The following is a 21,008-nucleotide window of genomic DNA, read 5'->3' as shown; positions in this document are numbered from 1 at the left end:
ACTTCTAGATTTATAAATGCGCACGCTAACAGTAGTCCACGTTGCAGATATTTTGCGCAGAATTTTTTTTAGGTCCCCTCTGACTGAAGTTTTGTGACGTACCACCAAAAAGTTTATTTTTTTACGAAATTCGTTGTTTTCTGCTTCACCCTTCCCAGTTATCGGGTTAAACAAGACTTAATCTTCTGCCTCGTTTGGGATGCGTCCTGAAACATTCTTACCGGGGTATATACCCCTTTGTACAACTGCGTTCTGCTATCTATCGGGCTGCATGCAATCTTGTCTTTCATGAACTTACCTCCATCTTGCGAGATTTTGCAGAACTGATTGGTATAATACAGACAATGGTAATAGATAAGTTAATGACAAAAAATGCAGGGCCCTTGCACCACTACGAGGAAAGAAGACAGCGAAGCTGTGAATGATATGATGGGTCTGGCTGAGTGAATATTGGAGTGGTAAATTTAAATTTACATATTACCATTATTGGCAATATTGATTGAATAAAGATACGTATACACTAAAAAAATCCCAGTGCTTCTCCAGCGCAAAAGCATATCATATCCACAACGGCGGCCAAGGGCAGTCTCAAAGTCAAATCCTGTATACATGATACAAAATCCAGCTGTTTCTAAGGTAGAAAATTTGCGTGGAGTTTGATTCTTACGCAAATGGTGTTGGTTTTCGATGCAATATTGTCCACGTCGTTTTCATGTTGGCAAAGTCACACATTTTTATGCTTTTTCTAATGGTGCACAAACGCTGGATTAGTTGAGCTAATCAGTTACGCGAAACTTGTGCTACGTGCCTTTTGTTGGTGGGCACGATCCGACAGTATACCTATACATGCATACGTCAGCTGAAACGCCGTGGAAGCTATCCAAGAAGTTTGCTCAGCGAAATGTGCAGGTCCGCGCGTCTCGCCTCCTGGATTGCGTCGTTGTAAACGTGGCCTCCGTGATTTGCTCGAGCGGTGTGCTGCCGTAACCAATTGCGGAAGCCACGATAATAAAAACAAAGATACTCTAAGCTGTTCATAAAGACCTATTGACTACCACATAAATAGAGGGGTTGGCTCATTTCTAAGCCGCCTGCGATTGTTAATCAATCTAAAATTTAAAAAAATCCTTCATAGAGGTAAAATCCCATAACTATTTCTTGGTGCCAACGCAATGACTGAAACAAGTTTTGCTAGCTTCCACAGCGTTGCAGTTGATTGCTAAAACTGATTATAGATAGCTTGCATGTTCGTCCCTGAAACATCCACGTTGGAGTACTTACATGGTGAAACACGAACTTTGTGATGTCACGTTAGCGTTATTGGTATATACCGATCACATGCTATAGTACCTTCGCTATTGATCCCCAGAAGCCCTTTAACGTTCCGACGATGTCGTTAGCACTCTGAAGCATGTTAATCGCGGGGGATTATACTGTCTTGACTTCATCTAAGCCGCCATGATGGAGTCATGTTGTGCATCCATGACGTCGCGTGCAAGCTATCAACAGCTATGGACGATTTTCTTTTCGACTCATGGGCGCTGCCATCTTGGACTTATAAGCGTTTGTTTTGTAGATTTTCTATTTCACTATATCAAATAACCGTGGTCATAAAACGTTGAACGTGCCGGCAAAGCGATTTCGAGCGTGTGAGTTCACCGTAGCGCTGTTCGTTCATTTGATACGAATACTAAACTGCAACGTTGATTGATATGTTGGGTTTAACGTCCCAAAAGCACTATATGATTAAGAGAGACGCCGTAGTGGAGGGCTCTGGAAATTTCGACCACCTGGGGTTCTTTAACGTGCACCCGAATCTGAGCACACGGGCCTACAGCATTTCCGCCTCGATTGGAAATGCAGCCACCGCAGCCGGGATTTGAACCCGCGACCTGCGGGTCAGCAGCCGAGTACCTTAGCCACTAGACCACTGCGGCGGGGCTAAACTGCAACGTTATCAGTCCAACATGGTGGCGCTTGAGCGCGTCCGGAAAATCTTGTATACGCCGGGTTTCGCTGTAAAACGGTACAACCGTTGATCCCCGTAGGACACTGTGGTTCTCCTTGTCGATCGGGACGGTTGCGCTTCATTCACCGATCTATTCGTGTCAAGGATATCGCTCACCGACTGTTGACCTCCTCACAATGACGACACGCGGTGGCGAGTATAGCACGTCATTATAGCCGCTATCTTTGTTCACCGTGTAATGCAATGCAGTCGTCCTCGGCTGTGTAATTTATGGGACGCGGCGCTCGCGATAGCTTCCCGCGGTGAGGGCAGCCACGCGCGCCATATTTTTTTTTCTTTTTTGTCACTACCAGGTCGCGCTGTTCCACGTATCTGTGTCGCGGCCACGGTGTAAGAAAAAGTCGCGGCCCACCAGGGATGCTCGATCGGTTGTCGTCACCGTTTACGGTGGTTGACGCCTAATTCGGACGTAACGTCGCGCTACTTCCGAGAACACATCGGAATCGCCACATCCATCACGCTGGCAATAGGAATAAGCGATTGACGAAGGAGCCAGCAGTTTATTAAGAAAGCGTCGTTTGGGTTTTTTTGTAGTAGTTGTTGTTGCTGTTGTTGTTTTCCTCCGGACATGGCTCATACCCAACGGAAGGGACTGGCCAAGTTGAAAGTGAATTTTCTCGATAAATTCCGCATTCTGTCATTCTTAGGTGCACTAGTTAATCAATTAACGATTTGAAGTACGATTTGCCAGTAATGAAGTATGTAGTTCACGCACGATTTAGCAAGAGATTCGTTTAGTAGCAGCGATATATTCCTGAACGGCAAATAAAACAGCCCCATGGCTGAACCCCAGAGTATATAAGCCCCAAAAGAAAGAAGAACAGGTTCTGATAATTGCAGGCACACACCCGCTCTTGGCCGATTCCCCAGAGTGGGTATATACGTGTCACGGTATGCAGGCTACAAACTAGTTTTTGTGTTGTGTTTGAGCGTTACCCACTTCATCGTTTTCATTCTCGTTTTCAAAATGAATATTCGTATCTTCCTTTCTACGATAGATGTTCCAGCGCCGGAAGATTGGCCATAAATCGAAGATATGTGGATCACTTCGTGTCATGACGCATTCAGCGAGGTGGCTCCGAGGGTTTGCTAAATTGGCTTAGTGATTTTCTTTTAAATATTAACTAAACCAGCGAATATGATAAAGAAAGAAAAAGGCAGGACTGCTTCCCATATAACGGGAAATGTTTACAAATAATTGTTGCAGTAATATTTTTTTTTGGAGGAATTATATTATGTTGTAGTCACAGGAGGGGTTTGCTTTACTGTGTTTGCGTACATAATGAAAACAAAACGATTACCTTGTTATATTCTTATTCCTATTTTCGGTTGAGAGCCTATCTGATTGCCTGACCACTTGCTCGTGCAGTATTTTCATTTCATTAGTTCTGATTTGATTTTATAAACTTAATTTCCATTAGAGGTTTTTAAATCCATATTTCACTAACTTAAAAATCCTGCCGCCCGGTTCTTGGCCGATCGCCTTTTGTGGGCTGCTGCCACAAATGTGCGAGGAATCATCATCACCAAAAGGGCTGGCGAAGCTTTGCCTGTGAGTGCCTGAACTACCTCTTTCCCCTTGTTGTTATCCTTCTACCACATTGCGAAATGTTCTCCGTCCTAACTTATACCTTCGTGGAGTCCATGCTGCAGCTGCGCCTCGGTGCAACAGTGGCTACAGTGCTCGGCTGCGGACTCGAAGGTCGCCGGTTCGACCCCAGCAGTGACAGTCGCACTTCGATGGAGGCGTAATGACAGATGCCCGGGTACTGTATACGTGCGATGCCAGTGCGCATTTAAGAACACCAGTGGGTCGAAATTTCCGGAGTCCTACACTACGGCGTCCCCCGTCATAATACGGTGGTCTTGGGACGTTAAACGCTATATATTCCAAGAATACTCGTGCAACAACAACACATTCTATTATACTTTTTTTTTCCTAGATGCATTCGAGAATGGAATGCCCTTGACCAACTCGTAGCCGAACAGCGTACAGTTGATGGCTTTATAGAAATGTAGCAAAATACAAAGCATCCGACAATAAGCCTGATAGCATAGTATGCACTGTATTTTCATCTTACGATTGCCCCCTTGTATTGGGTTGATTGCCAATGTGTGTGTTTACACCAACTGTTACAAGTGTGTAAAATTTTCTCTACCCCTTTTTTAGGATTGTATAAAATTAATAATGCTTCCGCTGTCACCTTACATATGCATGTAGTTTCCTTCTTCTTAACTTGCACTTGTTCATCAACGCTGCTACGACCAAATTGTATTGTATCGTTATTTTTGACGTGGCTGCTTTTTGTGCTTTTATTTTTGCTCCTACTCCTCTAAAAAAACTGCAAGGGGTTAACAGTATGTTGAAAATAAATAAATAATCAATCAAATAAATAAATAAATATTATTATCATTTTCCCCAGCCCGTGCAGTCGTGGCTCGCTGCTGCCACCTGTGCACTTTTGACCAACCGTACGGCCGCAGTATCTATAGCTTCAAATACATTGATACGGTCGACCAACGTTACCTTTGAGTGGCACAGTCGAGCGCGATCTGAAGGTCATCGCGTGAACGTCGAGCAAGAACGACAGTGTCATGGCGGCGAATGTTCAGTCATGGAGAGAGTTGTATCAGGCAAGCATTCCTCGTTTTGCTCTACTTTAAGCTAGGATCACTCCTGTCTGAGGAAGATCCATTTTATTTTCTCTTTCACGACCATCCAATATATCTTGTGCAAGTCAGGAAGTCATTCAGGTGAAGCAAACTTTGCCATATCTTTCCTATCGGTTTCGAAATCGTACGCGGAGATAAAAGCTTGCAAAGTGTTCCGTTTGGTCACAACGAATGGAAAGCTGAAAGTCAAGAGAAAAGGCGAAGAGTGGATCGTAGGGGTGGTATAGCGTGGAACAGGCAACGATCGAGAAGGATGCGAAATATCGTTTTTTTTCACTGTTCCGAAACGTGCCACTTGGATACATGGCATGCTAGGCCGGTTGACGCACGCGCGATAACCTTCGAATTGCGCTAGAATGTGAGCATAAATGGGCAACGCGTTTTCTCCGAGAAGTGCGCCATTGCGAGAGTAAAACAGTACGCGCGCTTTTTTCGTGGAAATCGCGAACGTGCAAGAGGAACAGGATCCGTATTTTTCTTCGTCATGGACGTTACCAGAGCTAAAATGAGAACGGAGCTATACTTGGAAGACGAAAAACAAAAAAAAAAAAAAATCGAAGGAAGGTAACTCTACGTTTGTTCGAACCGTGCATGGTCAAACACAATGAGGATACAACAGTCGAGATAAGCGGAATCGTCGAATCGTTCGCGTGGAAAGCGCGCCCTCACCCTTTCTTTTCCACTCCGAGGCATATCACGCGCGCTTTGTTGCATTTCCTCTTCGTCATTTCCGCAGTTTACTGAAACCATGCACGCACGCCCGCACGCATAACTTTGATGACGAGGGTAAACGATGGCATTTCGTGTCACGAAATAACTTACGGACCAAAAACAACGCGCCGAGAAGGAAACGAGGTCGATTCCCGTAATCTACATCTCTCCAAAGAAGCGTGTGTATGTGAGAGGGTAAAAACGGGTGGCAGAGAGAGAGAAAGGAGGATGGGAAGCACCCGCAAAGAAGCTGGGGAAAAAAGTGGGAGAGGAAAACGTGTCTTCATTGCAGCGGGCGGCCGGCCGCTGCAGAAAAGATGCATTGCACGCCGACTGGCAGCGACGATCGCGCGGAAAGCTGACAGAGCGGCGCGGCGACCTACATTAACCCGCGAAGGAGAGAGAGAGTGCAGCCAACCGTTCTAGACCGCGTCTTTCGCGAAGTGCGGCAGACGAGCGAATGGAAGGGAAGGAATGTCGTTGTTTGCGAACTAACAGCTGATCCAGGTCTGCCAAGTAAAGGAGTAGAAACGTAAACACCGAAGCATGTGCTGACAGCTCGACTGGCGAGGCGTAAGCGCTAATAGGGTCGTCTCAATCACTTTCGCGCTCGTAGCGATCACGTGTGCCGTCACCGCAAACCCTCGCCTTTCTTCGTTGATCCGCACGTCGCGAGCGGAAAGCACAGAAACCTGTCCGAAAGCCAACGAAGCAGCGGCACGCAAGGCCTTTCGACAAAAAGGCAGCCAAGGCGTTCCCACCCCGCGCAGCAGCCTGCATACTTTATTCGGAATCTGTCGTCGCGCGCGCTTACTTCGAGCGGTTTCTCTTTTTTCCCGATCGTCGCTGCAAGCCGGACTCGTTCTCGGCGGGTGGTTGTATCAAGCGCGGATTTGTCCCGTCGCGTGACGTTGTCGAGTTCGCGGAGAAGGTGCGGCAGCGTTAAATCAACCGGATCGGTCCACGGCGAGTGCGGGAAAGAAGCGAAAAAGAAAGGAACGACAAATTAACCGAGATAGCCGTTATCGGCGCGAGGCCATTGCGGAAGTTAACTAAGCGACCACGGATTCCGTATCGGTGCGTTGGAGTATTTGGAGATGCGAGGTGAAATAGCGAGCGCTGTCGGGCACCCATCGCTACTGGCTATCGGGTGAGACTTCTCGGCAGGTGGCCCATTCAAGGAGTGACCGAAGACCGTTCAACCGGGCGGCGTCAGCATGCGGGACAAGTGGGAACTTCAGGTGAGTGAAATATGATTATTCTTTGACCATATGCCGTAAGCATTTGCCGAGATGGCCCTTCTGTAGCATTTCCTGTCATGATCGCGTAATTGCGACCTGTCCCGGTTTTGATCCACTTTCAGAGCGAAGCTGGATCAGCTTAGCGGAGTGAATTGGAATACGGAGAGCGTCGTATCGGCACGTTACCATGCAACGGTTGAAATTGTACATATATTTTTCAGACATGGATTGATTTTAATAATAAAGAGTCAGAAATTGGGTAGCATACGGTCCTTGGGTTTCCTTTTTGTACGCGCTATATTCGAAAGATTACTCGTGCCCGATGCATGTGTATTGGTGACAGCAATGTGCGAGTGGGTACGCAAAGCTTTCGGATGATACTGTAATGTGAACTCTGGACGACCCCCCCCCCCCCCCCTAAAAACCAAAAAGAAAACCGCGTGTAGTTTTCTTCATTCGCAATCATGAAATGCAACAAATGTTTTTACGTGAGACATTAAACGGTTGCCCCTTTTCAAGCTAGAGTGAGTACAGCAAAAAAAAAAAAAAAAGCAAGGAACAGATATAACGTCTTGAGCTACGAGATCGTTTAAGTTTCCGATCGTAATCCGTAGATTTCCGTGTGGGGCAGAAAATGATGCGAAACTTGATTTAGTCGCGCACCGCGAATGCACTTGACGTTCAAAAGGGCTAACCCCCGTACTCACAAAAGCTCCTCGACTCGACTTTGACCCTTCACTAGACAGAGTTGAGCACTGCACCGCTGCTAGGCTGAATGACGCTGCGCTACTCAAGAATAGTAGCAAATTATCACTGATATGCAGTGACTTGCCCTGCCTTGAGATGGCGCTCCCATCGGCTTTATCAAGTGAAGGTGGAGCGTTGAGTGAAGGGGTGTTCTAGAATACGGGGGTAATGCCCGTTGCCGGGCTAGTTGGTTGGAGTTTGTCATTCATATGGGTTTAACACACCACGACAATGACATTGAAGAGAGACAACGAGCATGGTAATCGCTGCAGTCGTGGCATACATGTAGTCCGCCACGGTTATTGTTCTCTGACCAGAATGTCACTGGTTCGATGCCGGCCATGGCGGTCGCATTTCGACGAAATCGAAATGGCAGAGGTTCTTGCGCTGTGCAGTTTCAGCGCACGTTAAATAACACAGGATGGTAGAAATTTGCAGAGCCCTCCACTACGGTGTCTCATAACCATATCGTGGTTTTGGGACGCAAAACCGCACATATTATTACTACGTGTATATCGTGTAACGCGCTCTGCCAATTCGTCTTCGGGAAGTTTACGTTCGCCTATGCCGTTATGACCAAAAAACCACGGTTAAATAAGAATAAAGCTTAAAGACATGTCAGCTGAGCACGTGTGCAAGATTACTACACTCACTTATTTCCCAAACGTTTCGAAACTACTCAAGCGCTGACCGCAAATAACCGCAATCCACCCCTTTATCTGGAGGGAGGTTGATTCGGACGCAGTAAACCTAGCCTTTCGAAAATCTGTCATTTAGTTCCGTCTTCGCATCTTTTTGCGATAATGAGATCGGATCATGCGTCACATGGCGTAGTTCGGCAAACCGAACTTTAAGATTCCGTCGCAACCCCTTGCTACACAAATACGGAGTGCAAAGCCATTCATTGCGAACGCCCTATATACCTTTTCCATGCTTCTAAACAGTGGTAGGTGCCATCGACATACTGACACGCTTGTGACTTCGTCGTGGCAGGTGGGCACCGCCCAGCCCAAAGCTCGCCACCGCCCTCTATGATGACGTGACAACTGGTACAGCAGCTACAAAGCTAGAGTTACTGTATATGCTACCCAAAGTTACTGTATATGCTACCTAAAGGTAGCATATACAGTAGCTTTAGGTAGTAACTTTAGGCAGTAACTTTACTGTATATGCTACCTAAAGGTAGCATATACAGTAACTTTATAAAAATCTGCCTTCGAGCGCCGTGCATCGGAAACTCTCCCGTGTAGAGGTGGCGAGCTTTGGACTGGGGCGGAGCCTTCGCGCTGGGACGTCGATACAAGCGCCTCAGTATGTCGACGGTGCCTACCACTGTTCACAAATGTGAAAATAGGTCTGTGCTGTAGCCATGTTTTTCTTCGTCAGCGTCTGTTCTTTTTTGTCGCGAAAACCTTAACTGGTTTCGTCTTCCAGACCCACCTGTATAGAGAACGCAGTTTCTATGTTTACGTTCTCACTGCTATCCGAAGATAAGTTCTGGGCTTTCATCATCTGCCTTGATCATTGTTGGCCGTGCGCATATCGCGCCTGGAAGGGCACGTGCTGAACGAAATCACACGCGATCTCTTCACCATATATCTCGTGGTTGAACCATTGCAACTACCTGCAACTCTCTTTACTCACGGCCTTCGGTACTGTAAGGTCTTGTTCATGAATAAGTGAACAAATTAATTATTCCTCTTACGCAGGTGGCCGAATGTATCTTGAAGAGTTTCGAAGGAAAGCTTTTTTTTTTTTTTGACATTTCTACATTCTTCAACTTCGGTCGTGGTGTTGGACTGTTACACTTTCTGGATGCTTCTGAAGCAATTGTTAGATTTTATGCTGCTAATGTAGATCATTGTAAAAACTTGGGAGATAAAAAGGGTGGAGGCGGGGGGGATGGAATTGTTTCTTCTAGCACTTTACCAGCGAATCGTTTCGTTTCTGACAATGCTTCTATCATCTGTCATTTTCGTTAAGCGTATAAGAATCTTCTTCGAAGGCTTCATTCTTGCGACGAAAACAACCCGACCCCAGACCGAAGAAAAAAAGGTTGCCGTGGGTTTTATTTTTTTCCCCTTTCTTTTTGGACCTCGGATGGCTGCGAGTCTATATTTATACTCCCCGTGTCTCAGTGATTGGATCACACGAATTCCTCGTACCTATACGTACCAGACGAATGCGCATGGCATGCACCTGCGCGAACCGGAGTTAATAATAGTTCTCTGCGAGTGTACCCCACCGTCGCATATTTCTTCGAAGTTATCAGTACTTAGACAATGCCAGTTTTCGTAATGCATTCTAGAGTCGCAGTGTTCGCTATTATAATTCATACACAGTTCTCTCAAATTGGTGGCCCCGAAAGCCTCTTCTCGCCGTGCTATCTCAACGACGCACGATTCCACTCCCCCCCCCCCCCCCGCTCCATTGCTAGTATCCCATACGCGAAGTGCCCATTCAGAAACAGACGTACCAGTATAATAAGATGCACCATTCGTCAGCGGGCGCGTTAGATTGCGTAATTGCAGGGTGGACGGACGCTTACTGAGACCGAGACAGCTCCATGGGCGTGCGTGAGGCGGGTTTTACCCGCACGGCCGTCAGCCGGCGTCTTTAGTACGGTGCAGCGTCGTCTTTAGTACGGTGCAGCGTGACTGACGCTGCGGCGTGTATCATCCAGGGGAGATTGCGAGCGCACGTGCAAACGACGCGGGAATCCTGTTGTGCGTTCGCTCGGCTGCTCGTTTACTCAATCAAGTGTTTAGAAAGTTGGGCATTGTGTGTGTGTGTCTTCTTTTTTTTTACTTTTTACATTAGCACTGCAGGGTAGCAGACCCGATGCACGTCTGGTTTGCCGTCTATTCATATATCATTTAATCTACGTATATAATATTGTTAGAACATCGGAATGGACATCAAGAGATGAAATGGCTGGTGGTGTGCGGCTAAGAGGGACGTGGAACGATGGAATTTCCAGGACTAAAGCGCAATCGGGTCGCACAGCACTGGTTGGGTTCGGAGATCATTGGTAGAGGCCTTCGACCAGTCGTGGATATAAGACTAGCTGCTGTTGATCACGATAACGACGATCGGGAATCCTCCAAGCTTTTTTTCTTCAATTGAGTCTGAAGTAATGGGTAAACCACTGAGTCGAAGCAAGTGTTTTTTTTACAACACTGAGATGTTATTTATTTATTTATTTATACTGTAAGCCAAAACGCGGGTACAGATTGGAGTACTAAAATACACTTCCCACATCGTTCAAAGACACAAACATTACATAGTGAAATCAGGGCAGAAAATACTTTAAACGAATCTACACCATACAGACCATATAAATCGTAATGCAAACGAAAAGGAAATATAAAAAAGTACAACCCACGAGAGTATTCAAGTTTTGCACAGTAGTGACCAACATAGAGCGGAGAGTAACACAGACACTACGCTCAACAAACACCTCAACAAATTGTACACCGGTAGCACTGTCAGTTGGGCGAGTTGATGCGGGTTCATAGTTCTTCATTTGTGTCCCGTGTTTTTGCGTCGTTCAGAACTGTGTACACCAGTAACCCCAGATTCCTTTACTAGCGTAATCCACCACTTGTACGAAATATGAAACAGCTACGATCGTTCCAAAGGTAGTGTGGTTGAACGTGCAGTAGCTCCAGGAAAGGACTGTATTGTTTTAGGAATAATTTTGAGACTAATTGTATCGTGTTTCTGTTCTCAGCGCGTTGAAGCCGTAGTGATGATGAAGACTGAGTTTCTTCACGCTAGTACTGAGTTACTGGCAAGGAAATGACACGTTAGTATACCGAGGGAAGGGTTCAATATACTGTGTCCAATTGAGACTTATACATACTTCGATTAATTTCACACCAACCATGCTGGCATACTAGTTTTGGTTCTTGAAAGATCTAGAGAGATAAAGGTTAAGGCTAAGTCATGGAAGTTAAGCAGGAGAAAATTTTTTTGTTTGCCATACCTGCACTGGAGAAGCGGTAAGGCGAATATAAATGCAAGGAAGGAAAGAAAAAGAAAACGTTTTTAAAATCTACTGTCTTGGAGGTAGCGGGGTTTAACCCTGACCAAGTTTTGATGGAGGCCAAGTGGAAGATGCCCATGTGCTTAGATTTCGGTGGTCGTTTAGGAACCCCGTGCGGCCGAAATTTACGGAGTCTTCCACGACGGTGTCTGCCATTATGTCGTGTGCTTCTGGGTCGCGAAGCCCCAACAATTACGGGCAATTAATTTCAGAATACCTGGGACCAGAAACAAGGTTGTTTTCTTCAATTACGTTTTGATGTATCCACTCCTGCTTGGGCCAGCACATTGGCCTGCAGTATTGTGAAATAAAAAATAAAATAAAAGGACGAATTGAGTTTAACGCGTCGGATATTCACAACCGCGATCACAGAAAAAACGTAGATACAATAAAGGAAGAAGTAAAGCGCTGTGACTTCGTCGACGCTGCGCGAATTCGAGGGGTTCGGAGTGTTGCGCGCGCCGGGAGCAAGCCAAGGTCGCACGTGCGCGCACGATACGCGCAGGAGTGGCAGCGTTGTCCGGTCGGCAACATCCGGAAAACCCGTCTGCCTTTTACGGCCAACTAGTCGCGCGGGAAGTTGAGACTCGAGAGGAAATAAGTGCCCGCTGAGTGAGGTGAAAAATAGCCGCACGCGACTAAGAGCAAACGTACACACATCCTCGACTCGTTGCGTCGGAGGCCGCAAAAAAAAAGTGACTGCAAGAAAATCGGCGAGGCTCGATGTCTTCTTTTATTTATTTGTGTGTGTGTGTGTGTGTGTGTGTGTGTGTGTGTGTGTGTGTGTGTGTGTGTGTGTGTGTGTGTGTGTGTGTGTGTGTGTGTGTGTGTGTGTGTGAGGGGGGGGGGCGATACATATTCCTATACGTGACACGTAAGGTTTTTTTCTTTTATTTTTCTACAAAATTACTTTCTTTCCTTTTCGCACTACTAGATTTTGGCAATATGTTTAATCGCTCGCGCAGACACAGCAGCAGCTAAAGTATATATGTGTAGACTTTAGGATTACGTACCAGGCATTTGATGGACGAAGACAGTAGGCAATGCCTTGTGAGTTGCTCTACACACACGCACACACACGCGCACACACACACATACATACATACATACATACATACATACATACATACATACATACATACATACATACATACATACATACATACATACATACATACATACACACACACACACACACACACACACACACACACACACACACACACACATACACACACACATACACACACACATACACACACACACATACATACATACATGCATACATATATATATTAAATAAGGGAAAGAAGTGTATACCTAAGGGCTCGTTTTTCCGTGTTTTAACACAAAATAATGACATCTAACAGACAGTAATGCCAAGGAATGTACAGGGGAAGTTATTAGAACCAATGGAACGTAAATAAGAAGAAAGAAAAGTGGATGAAAAAATAACCAGCCGTGAGCAGGAATCGAACCTACGACCTTCGAATAACGCGTTCGATGCTATATATATATATATATATATATATATATATATATATATATATATATATATATATATATATATATATATATATATATATATATATAGAACAGACAACAATGCTAAGGAAAGTATAGGGGAAGATATTAGACTAAATTGTAATGTAAATATGAAGAAAAGTGGGTGAAAAGATAACTTGTCATGTGCAGGATCCGAACCGGCGACCTTCGAATGACGCGTTCGGGGCTCTACCGCTGAGCTACCCCGACAGCTATCCCCCGAGCCACTTTATAGGGTTTATATGTGAATTAAACGTGGGAGTGTCAGTCAGCGCCACCAGTAGCCATGGCGGCGAGTGTGGCTTACTCTTTTTGAGCCTGTTTGACGTCACGTAGCAAGTCAACTTGTTACGAGTGGGCAGCTGACCAATAGTCTCTCGTATAACCCTCGTATATACGAGGGACTATTGGTCCGCTGGCTTCATGCTCAGGACTGTGCAGCGCTCACAAATAGACAAAGGAAAGAAGAGCAGCGCATGTCGGGTGTGCTTTTTCTGTCGTTTGTCCTTTTTGTGGGCACTGCACGGTCCTGAGCATGAATCCATACCAAATCGCTTCATTTTCTATCATTCGTAGTGGTTCCGAGAAGATCAATAAAAGTCGCATGGCATCCTAACGAGAGAGAGAGAGAGTGTAAGATAACCTATTGAAAGGCAGAGAGGTCAGCCTGGTCAAGGACGCTCTAGCCTGCTAGAGTCGCACTGTATTGACGCGGAAACACTGAGGGTGATAGTGCATCGCATTCGCAGGTAACTGCTGAAAGATAATGTTTGTGTACACGACAGCATATCACTTTCCCCTTCGTTCCTTATGTGTATCGAGCACAATGGACGACCGCTCGACCAGTTATCAGCAGTTAGATTTCGCCACTGTGTTGCACAGAATTGGCGTGAACAACAGAAGCCTCTAGAAAGCGCTTTCGACGTACTTAGAACCACATAAGTTATTAGAACGCCTTCGATATGCCTTGGTGCGTCCGGTACGATTAATGTAGTGTGCGTCATCGTATTATAGCTTAGGAGCGCTTTGTCAAAGCAGTATTCAATTAAAGCCGTAGTAGTTGCCCAATCGTGAGATGCTGCGCCTCATACAAAGCGTCTGCGGAGGGACTGCGGGGAAAGAAAGTGCCGCATGCTTAAACCTTCAGCTATTGAGTTTAGATTCAGTGACGTTAGTGAATAAATACACTGAAGAGTCACTGTGTTAGCAGCGCAATCTCGTATGGCTTACAGGTTATTGCAAAATAGGTTACAAAAAAAAAATGAAAAGAACTATAATGAATACAATGAATGAAAAAAAATTGTAAGGCCCATTGATGTAAACAGAGACTTTGCTTGTAGACTTGCGCTCAGATTTCTGTACAGTGCAGTCGAATGCTTTTCTTTCTTTGCTTATTTCTTTGCTAGTTGAACAACAAATGCATGGTGTTGCTAGAAGTGGCTCTCATTCAGCCTGCCTTTCAATGTTACCATATCGGAATAAATAAAACTCTCACGGGGTCTTTTATGCCTTCTCCTAAGAAAAATCGAAAGGCAAAGCCATCTCTATCTTCTCAATCAATATACTGATCTGCTCCTGTTCTCCTCCAAAAGCATTCTGCATTCAACGTGGTTTTGCATTGCCTCTGTGATCGGAGGAATCGCAAACTTTGTGCGCGTCATCGGGTCTTGCACTGCGTCCGTGATCGGCTCCCCTTTGAACAAGCGACGATTTCATTACACGAACTTATTAGGGTATGTCACGTTGTCCACCTCGGTGGAACAGGTTACCGTGCCCGGCTGCATACCCGAAGTTCGCGGGACCGAATCTCGGTCGTGGCGGTCGCATTTCGACGGTGGCGACGTGGTAGAGGCCCGTCTGCTGTGCGGTGTCACTGCCCAAGAGATGGTTGGAATTTCCGGTGACCTCCAGTACGGCGTCTCTTATTCGTATCGTGGTTGTGGGGCGTAAAACAGCATATATCATTATTTCGATAGGAATTATATATATATATATATATATATATATATATATATATATATATATATATATATATATATATATATATATATATATATATATATATATATATATATATATATATATATATTTGTCCATACAGCGCGTTCAGTGCCGAGCTGTCAACGTTGTTAGTTAGCTCTCGTACTGCGTGTGTTGTTTTCGCGCGTCATGTGTGCGTGAGCGTCGCCCTGAATGTTTTGATCTGCTAGCCATTATCAGCGTTACAATCCAAGTTGTTGTTGCTATCGCGTTCATTGCGTCGCTTTTGCAATGAAGCTGCGACCTTAATAATAATAATAATAATAATAATAATAATAATAATAATAATAATAATAATAATAATAATAATAATAATAATAATAATAATAATAATATATTATCATTATTATTACACTATTGCACCTCGTCAAGTTAATTGGCGCGGGCAGTCAATTTTCGTGTTTGATAGGCAACTAAAGCTTTCGCCTGAATAATAAAGCGGGATCACTTCAGCCCGAAAAGTAAGATCGTTCCAGCGGTCAGATGAGTTCACAAAGTTTGTATTTTTGTTCTTTCTGAAACGCAGGAGCTTCCGCCTCCGTACCAGGAAAAGGCAATCGAGAACGGAGTCACTCTCGGATTGCAGGCAGCGGTAAGCGAAGGCTCGGGTTCGTCTCGCAACGTGAAACGACTCAGGCATTCTTCTCTGGACACCTATAGGTGCAAGGTCCAGAAAGAACTCAAAAGCTCGTTTTGTATATCGGAGCTACTGCTCTACAGACATACAAGCAGAGGACGCAAGCGCAGTCAAAAACGACCAAACATAACAATCTTATCAGGTGGTTACCCAATTCCTACAGACATACAAGCAGAGGACGCAAGCGCAGTCAAGAACGTCCAAACGTATAACAATCTTAGCAGGGGGTTACCCAATTCCTCAGGATCGACAAATCGGAATACCGATCCTCCGCATATCCGAGAACGCAGATAACGGGGAAGCAATAAACATACTGAATAGCAACACTCAGCTGACCGTTAGACTGATCCGAAGAGTTGCCAACAAAATTACGGAATAAAAGAACACAACTTGGAGCAGCTCATAGAAGCCTTCGTCGTCAGTCGCAGAGTGTATGCCATATCTCAAGTTGCAAGCAACGGAAGAAATTGATAGAATGCATAATCAAAAAGGCATATAAGCAAGCCCTCGGCTAACCTATCATCACATCTAACAAAAAGTTTGAAGCACTAGGTATGCGTAACAAGCTAGACAAACTTGTTGAGGCTTATATTATTACACATTGTGAACGACTCTCACAAAGCAACACAGGAAGAATTCACAAAGCGACACAGGAAGAACTTGGCATCAAGTACGCTGGCCAAAGCGGGGATCAATATGATATCCCAAAAGAAACTAGAGAGCACATCATAATATCGCCGTTACCCAGAAACATGTAGCCCGAATATGAATGCTAGGGCGAAATCATTACACAACAAGATTCAAAACGATATGGATGTGGCGGAGTATCTGGACGGTTGACGCATGGTATTGGTTGCTTCAAATCAGGCGGGCCACCTGCTCGCCAGCAGTACTATTAAATCAGGAACGTCTGAAATCGCTGAGGAAGTGGCCATAGCGTTGGCGCTTGCATATACAACAGCCATCGTTATAATCAGCGACTTTAAAACCGCAGATCTTAGTTTTGCTCATGGTATAGGTTTTGAAAGAGGCGAAGAAAATTCTGACTAGAATAATGAGCTAGAATAATGAAGGAGAACTAGAGCTAGAATAATGAAGAAGAACAGCTATTTCGGCTAGTTAGTTAAGTGATATTTAGTTAAGAGATAGTTACTTAGTTGGGCTAGTTAGTTGAGTGCATATTGAAAGCGTTTGCAGCTCAACCACAATAGTACTTGCACTGCAAACCCTTTCAATAAGCACGCAGAGCTTTGCGCTAGTGTCGGTGGTCATTGCGCTGCAGGGTCCAAACGCTATCCTCTTGGGTACCCACGTTAGTGACAAAAATCACCTATACCTTACCCAATGAACACAACCTCTGCGTACTGTAACCTAAAAATGCCTGATAACAATGCGTAATTGCGAACGTTGACATATAGAGTGATGGATACACAGAAATCATTCCGAAAAGAAAAAAAAAATTCCATCACCCACTTGTCACAGCCGTCAGGTCTGTCTGTTTTGCTGCAAGAACTCACTAATCATCGTAGTTCTCGGGTGCTTCAAACATGAGCGGGACGTTAATAAGTATAAAATTTGTTACGATATATGGTACGTGAAATAGCACGATGAAAATTTACCGTGCCGCATAACAAAGGTAAATCCAAAACGCCAGGGGGAGGAATTTCCGCTAGAATTATTCATTAGTTGCCGAGCATGTTATGTTGTCGTATATGCTTCCACTTTTTTTTTTTAGTGGTGGACAGGCGTTATACAAGCTGAAACCCTTTGTCCGAGCATCTTGCGACATGTGCTGGCGCACATGGTTCAACTGATGCTCAGAGGAAAACAGGCACGACGTAATCGTACATAAAACAGGTGCGTGAGCGAGAAATGACAGTGTATACGCGCTTATGAAAGTTTAGGAACATCGTCGTTGTTTGCCTTAAAGCTGCGTGGCATTTTCTATCGCTCTGAAGCAGCAACCTTTTCCTCGTACCAGGAATTTCAGCTTGCTGCTTCTTGTTGTTTCTCTGCCGAGCGCTTCTTGCTCGTTTTCCGCATTTCTGAAGGAGTGCGTTCACCTCGACAGGCCGCCGCTGATGAGGAGGCCGCGCCCGACGCCGCACCCGACCGCAAACAATGGAACAAAGGCATGCAGTTTTTTCTCTCCTGCCTGTCCATTTCCATCGGCTTGGGCAACGTCTGGAGGTTCCCCACGCTGGCCTACCAAAATGGAGGAGGTAAACGTCGTACCACTCCTCTCTTTCTCTCTCCTGCTTTTTTAAATATTTTTTATTCCCATAGTATAGAGATATGTTGGCGCACATTTGAGGTGCTGGATACTCCGTAGCTCTTATAGAGGTGTCGAGCATAAAACATACAGGCTCCAAATTTCCGAACAAAACAAATGTGTAGTACCAGAGTCCTGGTAGTACATACAATGCGCAACTTGAAGAACGACATGTTACTTTGATATGACGTCTCAAAAGCACAAATCCTAATGTGCCTTATATGAAGTTATGAAGTCATTCATCGTGTAGATGAATTATCACCTAAAGGCAGAACATGGCAGCTGAGAAAGCATAGTATACAATCAGATATATATGTATGTACGGGAATCTTAATACCAAAAGCAACATACATATCACCTTCATTACAAATATGATCAGCAGTCACAGAAACATACACTGTGACGTTAAAACAACAAAAAAAGCTTGCATGCGTTAGCGATGACCAAGAATGCCGCTATCTTCAAGAAATGTTTTGAATGCTTTCTGCTTGGCGTGTTCTTTCCCGTAGCTAATTGCCCAAAATTTCAACCAATCAATCAATCAATCAATCAATCAATCAATCAATCAAAATATTATCACTCTGTAACAGTGGTCTGACATGTTCAGATCGTATACCTTGTGTCTAAAAGATCTCTGCAGCTTTCGCACGTCTCTTATTGCGAAGGGAAAAAAGTAGGTAGTCGTGATGTGCGAATGCTTTTTAGGAAAAACTAATTCCGTCGCTTCACCTAACTGTATCTCCCGACGCTGTGCCAACTTCAAGTTGCCGATTTCGTGCAATAATGTATGAAGTGAGCTCTTGCTTAGCTCGTGCTTCAAGGCGGGTGATTTCCAGTGGGAAAGCCACGAAGTATGACTAGTAGGACGGAATTCGAGGACTCCGAAAAAATTCTTTGCAGGGTTTAGCAAACTCTGCCCAACTATATCTCATTCAAAAGCCCGAAACTTCGTTACAACGCGTGTCACAGGCGCAGAACACCACTGTAGCTCCAAAAAAACGCGCATCAAAAATATATGCTACTGGGTCGGAAATGTGAACGCTTGGAAAAAATCTGGCTTTAGTGCGGTGGTTTGTCGGCCGCGCAGTCTGTCATCAATGTCGTTGCTGAAAGCACGTGACCTTGACGAGCGAACATGGATTGCGTCGTTCGCGGGCGTTAATGAGCTCGTATAAGCACCGAAAGGGCGCTTGCCGCGCTTAATGCCTTGTAAATCGCTCGCACTTCCTTCCTTCATTCGCACAAGCGTGTAACGCGGACGAGTTCAAGCGGAACATTGAGGCCAGGATCGCGCAGGCTTCCATAGGATGTTGCGAGCCCAGCGAGTGCACGACCGCCAACTTAGAACAACGCCTCCTCTGTTTTTGAGGAGTCGAATGGAACCGTACCGAAAGTTAATGTCTTTTACACCGGATATGTTATTGATGAGGTTCGCCGCGTAGCTTGAATAGAAAATTATCACCTTCATGAATCGACACGTGCTCGATCGCCAGCAATGCATTCTGAACAGATGGTTAAAAAAGATCTGAAACGTGTCCAACTATATATACAGGGTGTCGTTCACATAAATTGAGCCAGAAATTTGAAAGCGAAAGGCACTTAGGAGGCGAATTGAACCAAACGCATACTATACTCGCACTGACCTGTGGGTACTCAGGCTATTTTTATTTTTCCCCTCACCAATTATTTAATAATTCTGAATTACCTATTTTTTTTAAATTATGGGCAGGAAACCCAAAATATGAACACTGCAAGCACTTTCAGAAGCCACCGACTAAATTGTTTCCTGTACGATACGTCTCGCGCTGTTATTTTTCCCACGTTGTAAAGAAAGCCCGCGAAACTTGAAAATAAGCCGTGTGACAGACCGCGAGCGCACTGCTGTAGTGCTGCTATAGGCTTTCTTTACAACGCGGAAAAATAATACTCTGAAAATTTCGTCGGTGGTTTCTGAAAGTTCTCTACATCTCAGTCTACATATTTTGGGTTTCCAGCCTATAATTAGGAAAAATAGGTTATGAAAATTATTAATGGGGAGAATTAGTACGGGGAGAAATTTTCTGCGCGCCCCATTCCAACGCCTTTATATTCGTCAAATGAAGTCATTTTAGTAAAGGTCCAGTCATGCCTGAAGAACAACCACTGTTACTGCGGAATTCTTCGCGTTTCTCGCCAGCTACGAAAATCAAGTTGAAGCCCTCTAATGAACTAATTGGGCAATACGTGTTCTCACGAGCTTTGTCTATATACTCTTGTTTTCTGAACGTTCTAATTATACTTTTCTTTTATTTCCTCTGGTTGATACTCGGCATAGCTCCATGATAAAATCAAATATAAACGCCGAGGCTTGCTCCATGTAGATGCTGCGAAGGCGTCTCGTAATACGCGTTGTCTGACTGAGCGTTTCTCGAATTTTCAGGCGCCTTCCTGATTCCCTACTTCATCGTACTGTTCCTAATAGGCAAGCCCGTTTATTTCATGGAACTCGCCATCGGCCAATTCGTGGGCAAGAGTCACGTCAAAGTATGGAAATGTGTACCAGGACTCAAAGGTCAGTCAGACACAATGCTTGCCGATTGTCTTGCTTCATTTTATTTTCTTTTTTGTGACCATATCATTCTAAAATGGAGAGATACACGCTTCTTCTCAATGCTTGTTTACGCATGTAAATTCAGCAGTGAATACTCAAAACGGTGTAATATCATCGTCTGATCACAGTAGATTTTATTACAGGCAAATTTATTTGGTAATATTAGGGAGGCCTAAACAGGCAGAGCTACTGTGATTGTATGATGGCGCCAAGTTGACCGTCTCGGTTTGACAGTATTTTGCCAGGTGGCCAAAATTTCCGAAGCCTTTCACTGCGGCGTCTCTCATAATCATATGGTGGTTTTGGGACGTTAAACCCCGCATATCAATCAATCAACAGTATTTTGTTTCTGTTCACTAAAGCAAATGATAATTGAGCGTGACTTGCTAGATTTTAGGTGCCATTAATTAGTTGTCGAAATGCCGGAACACCATAGTGAGAAAAAAGGTATATCTAACGTTAAGGTATACGGCAT

The 21,008-nt window shown here is 44.7% G+C and overlaps 1 protein-coding gene across 1 annotated transcript in view; it reads left to right on the top strand.

The window, feature by feature from the left end:
• Positions 1 to 5,736: 5,736 nt before the first annotated feature.
• The window catches only part of LOC119174847 (sodium-dependent nutrient amino acid transporter 1), a 31,615-nt gene continuing 16,343 nt past the window's right edge, over positions 5,737 to 21,008 (top strand). The window contains exons 1-4 of the mRNA XM_037425951.2: positions 5,737 to 6,654; positions 15,561 to 15,626; positions 17,743 to 17,893; positions 20,363 to 20,494. Of these exons, the coding sequence (XP_037281848.2) occupies positions 6,631 to 6,654; positions 15,561 to 15,626; positions 17,743 to 17,893; positions 20,363 to 20,494 (373 nt within the window). The 5' untranslated portion in view covers positions 5,737 to 6,630. The remainder of the gene's footprint in view (positions 6,655 to 15,560; positions 15,627 to 17,742; positions 17,894 to 20,362; positions 20,495 to 21,008) is intronic.

Source organism: Rhipicephalus microplus, chromosome 5, assembly GCF_043290135.1.
Source record: "Rhipicephalus microplus isolate Deutch F79 chromosome 5, USDA_Rmic, whole genome shotgun sequence".
Taxonomy (NCBI): Eukaryota; Metazoa; Arthropoda; class Arachnida; order Ixodida; family Ixodidae; genus Rhipicephalus; species Rhipicephalus microplus.
The sequence above is the reverse complement of the archived record's forward strand: the minus strand, read 5'-3'. Positions and strand labels throughout refer to the sequence as shown.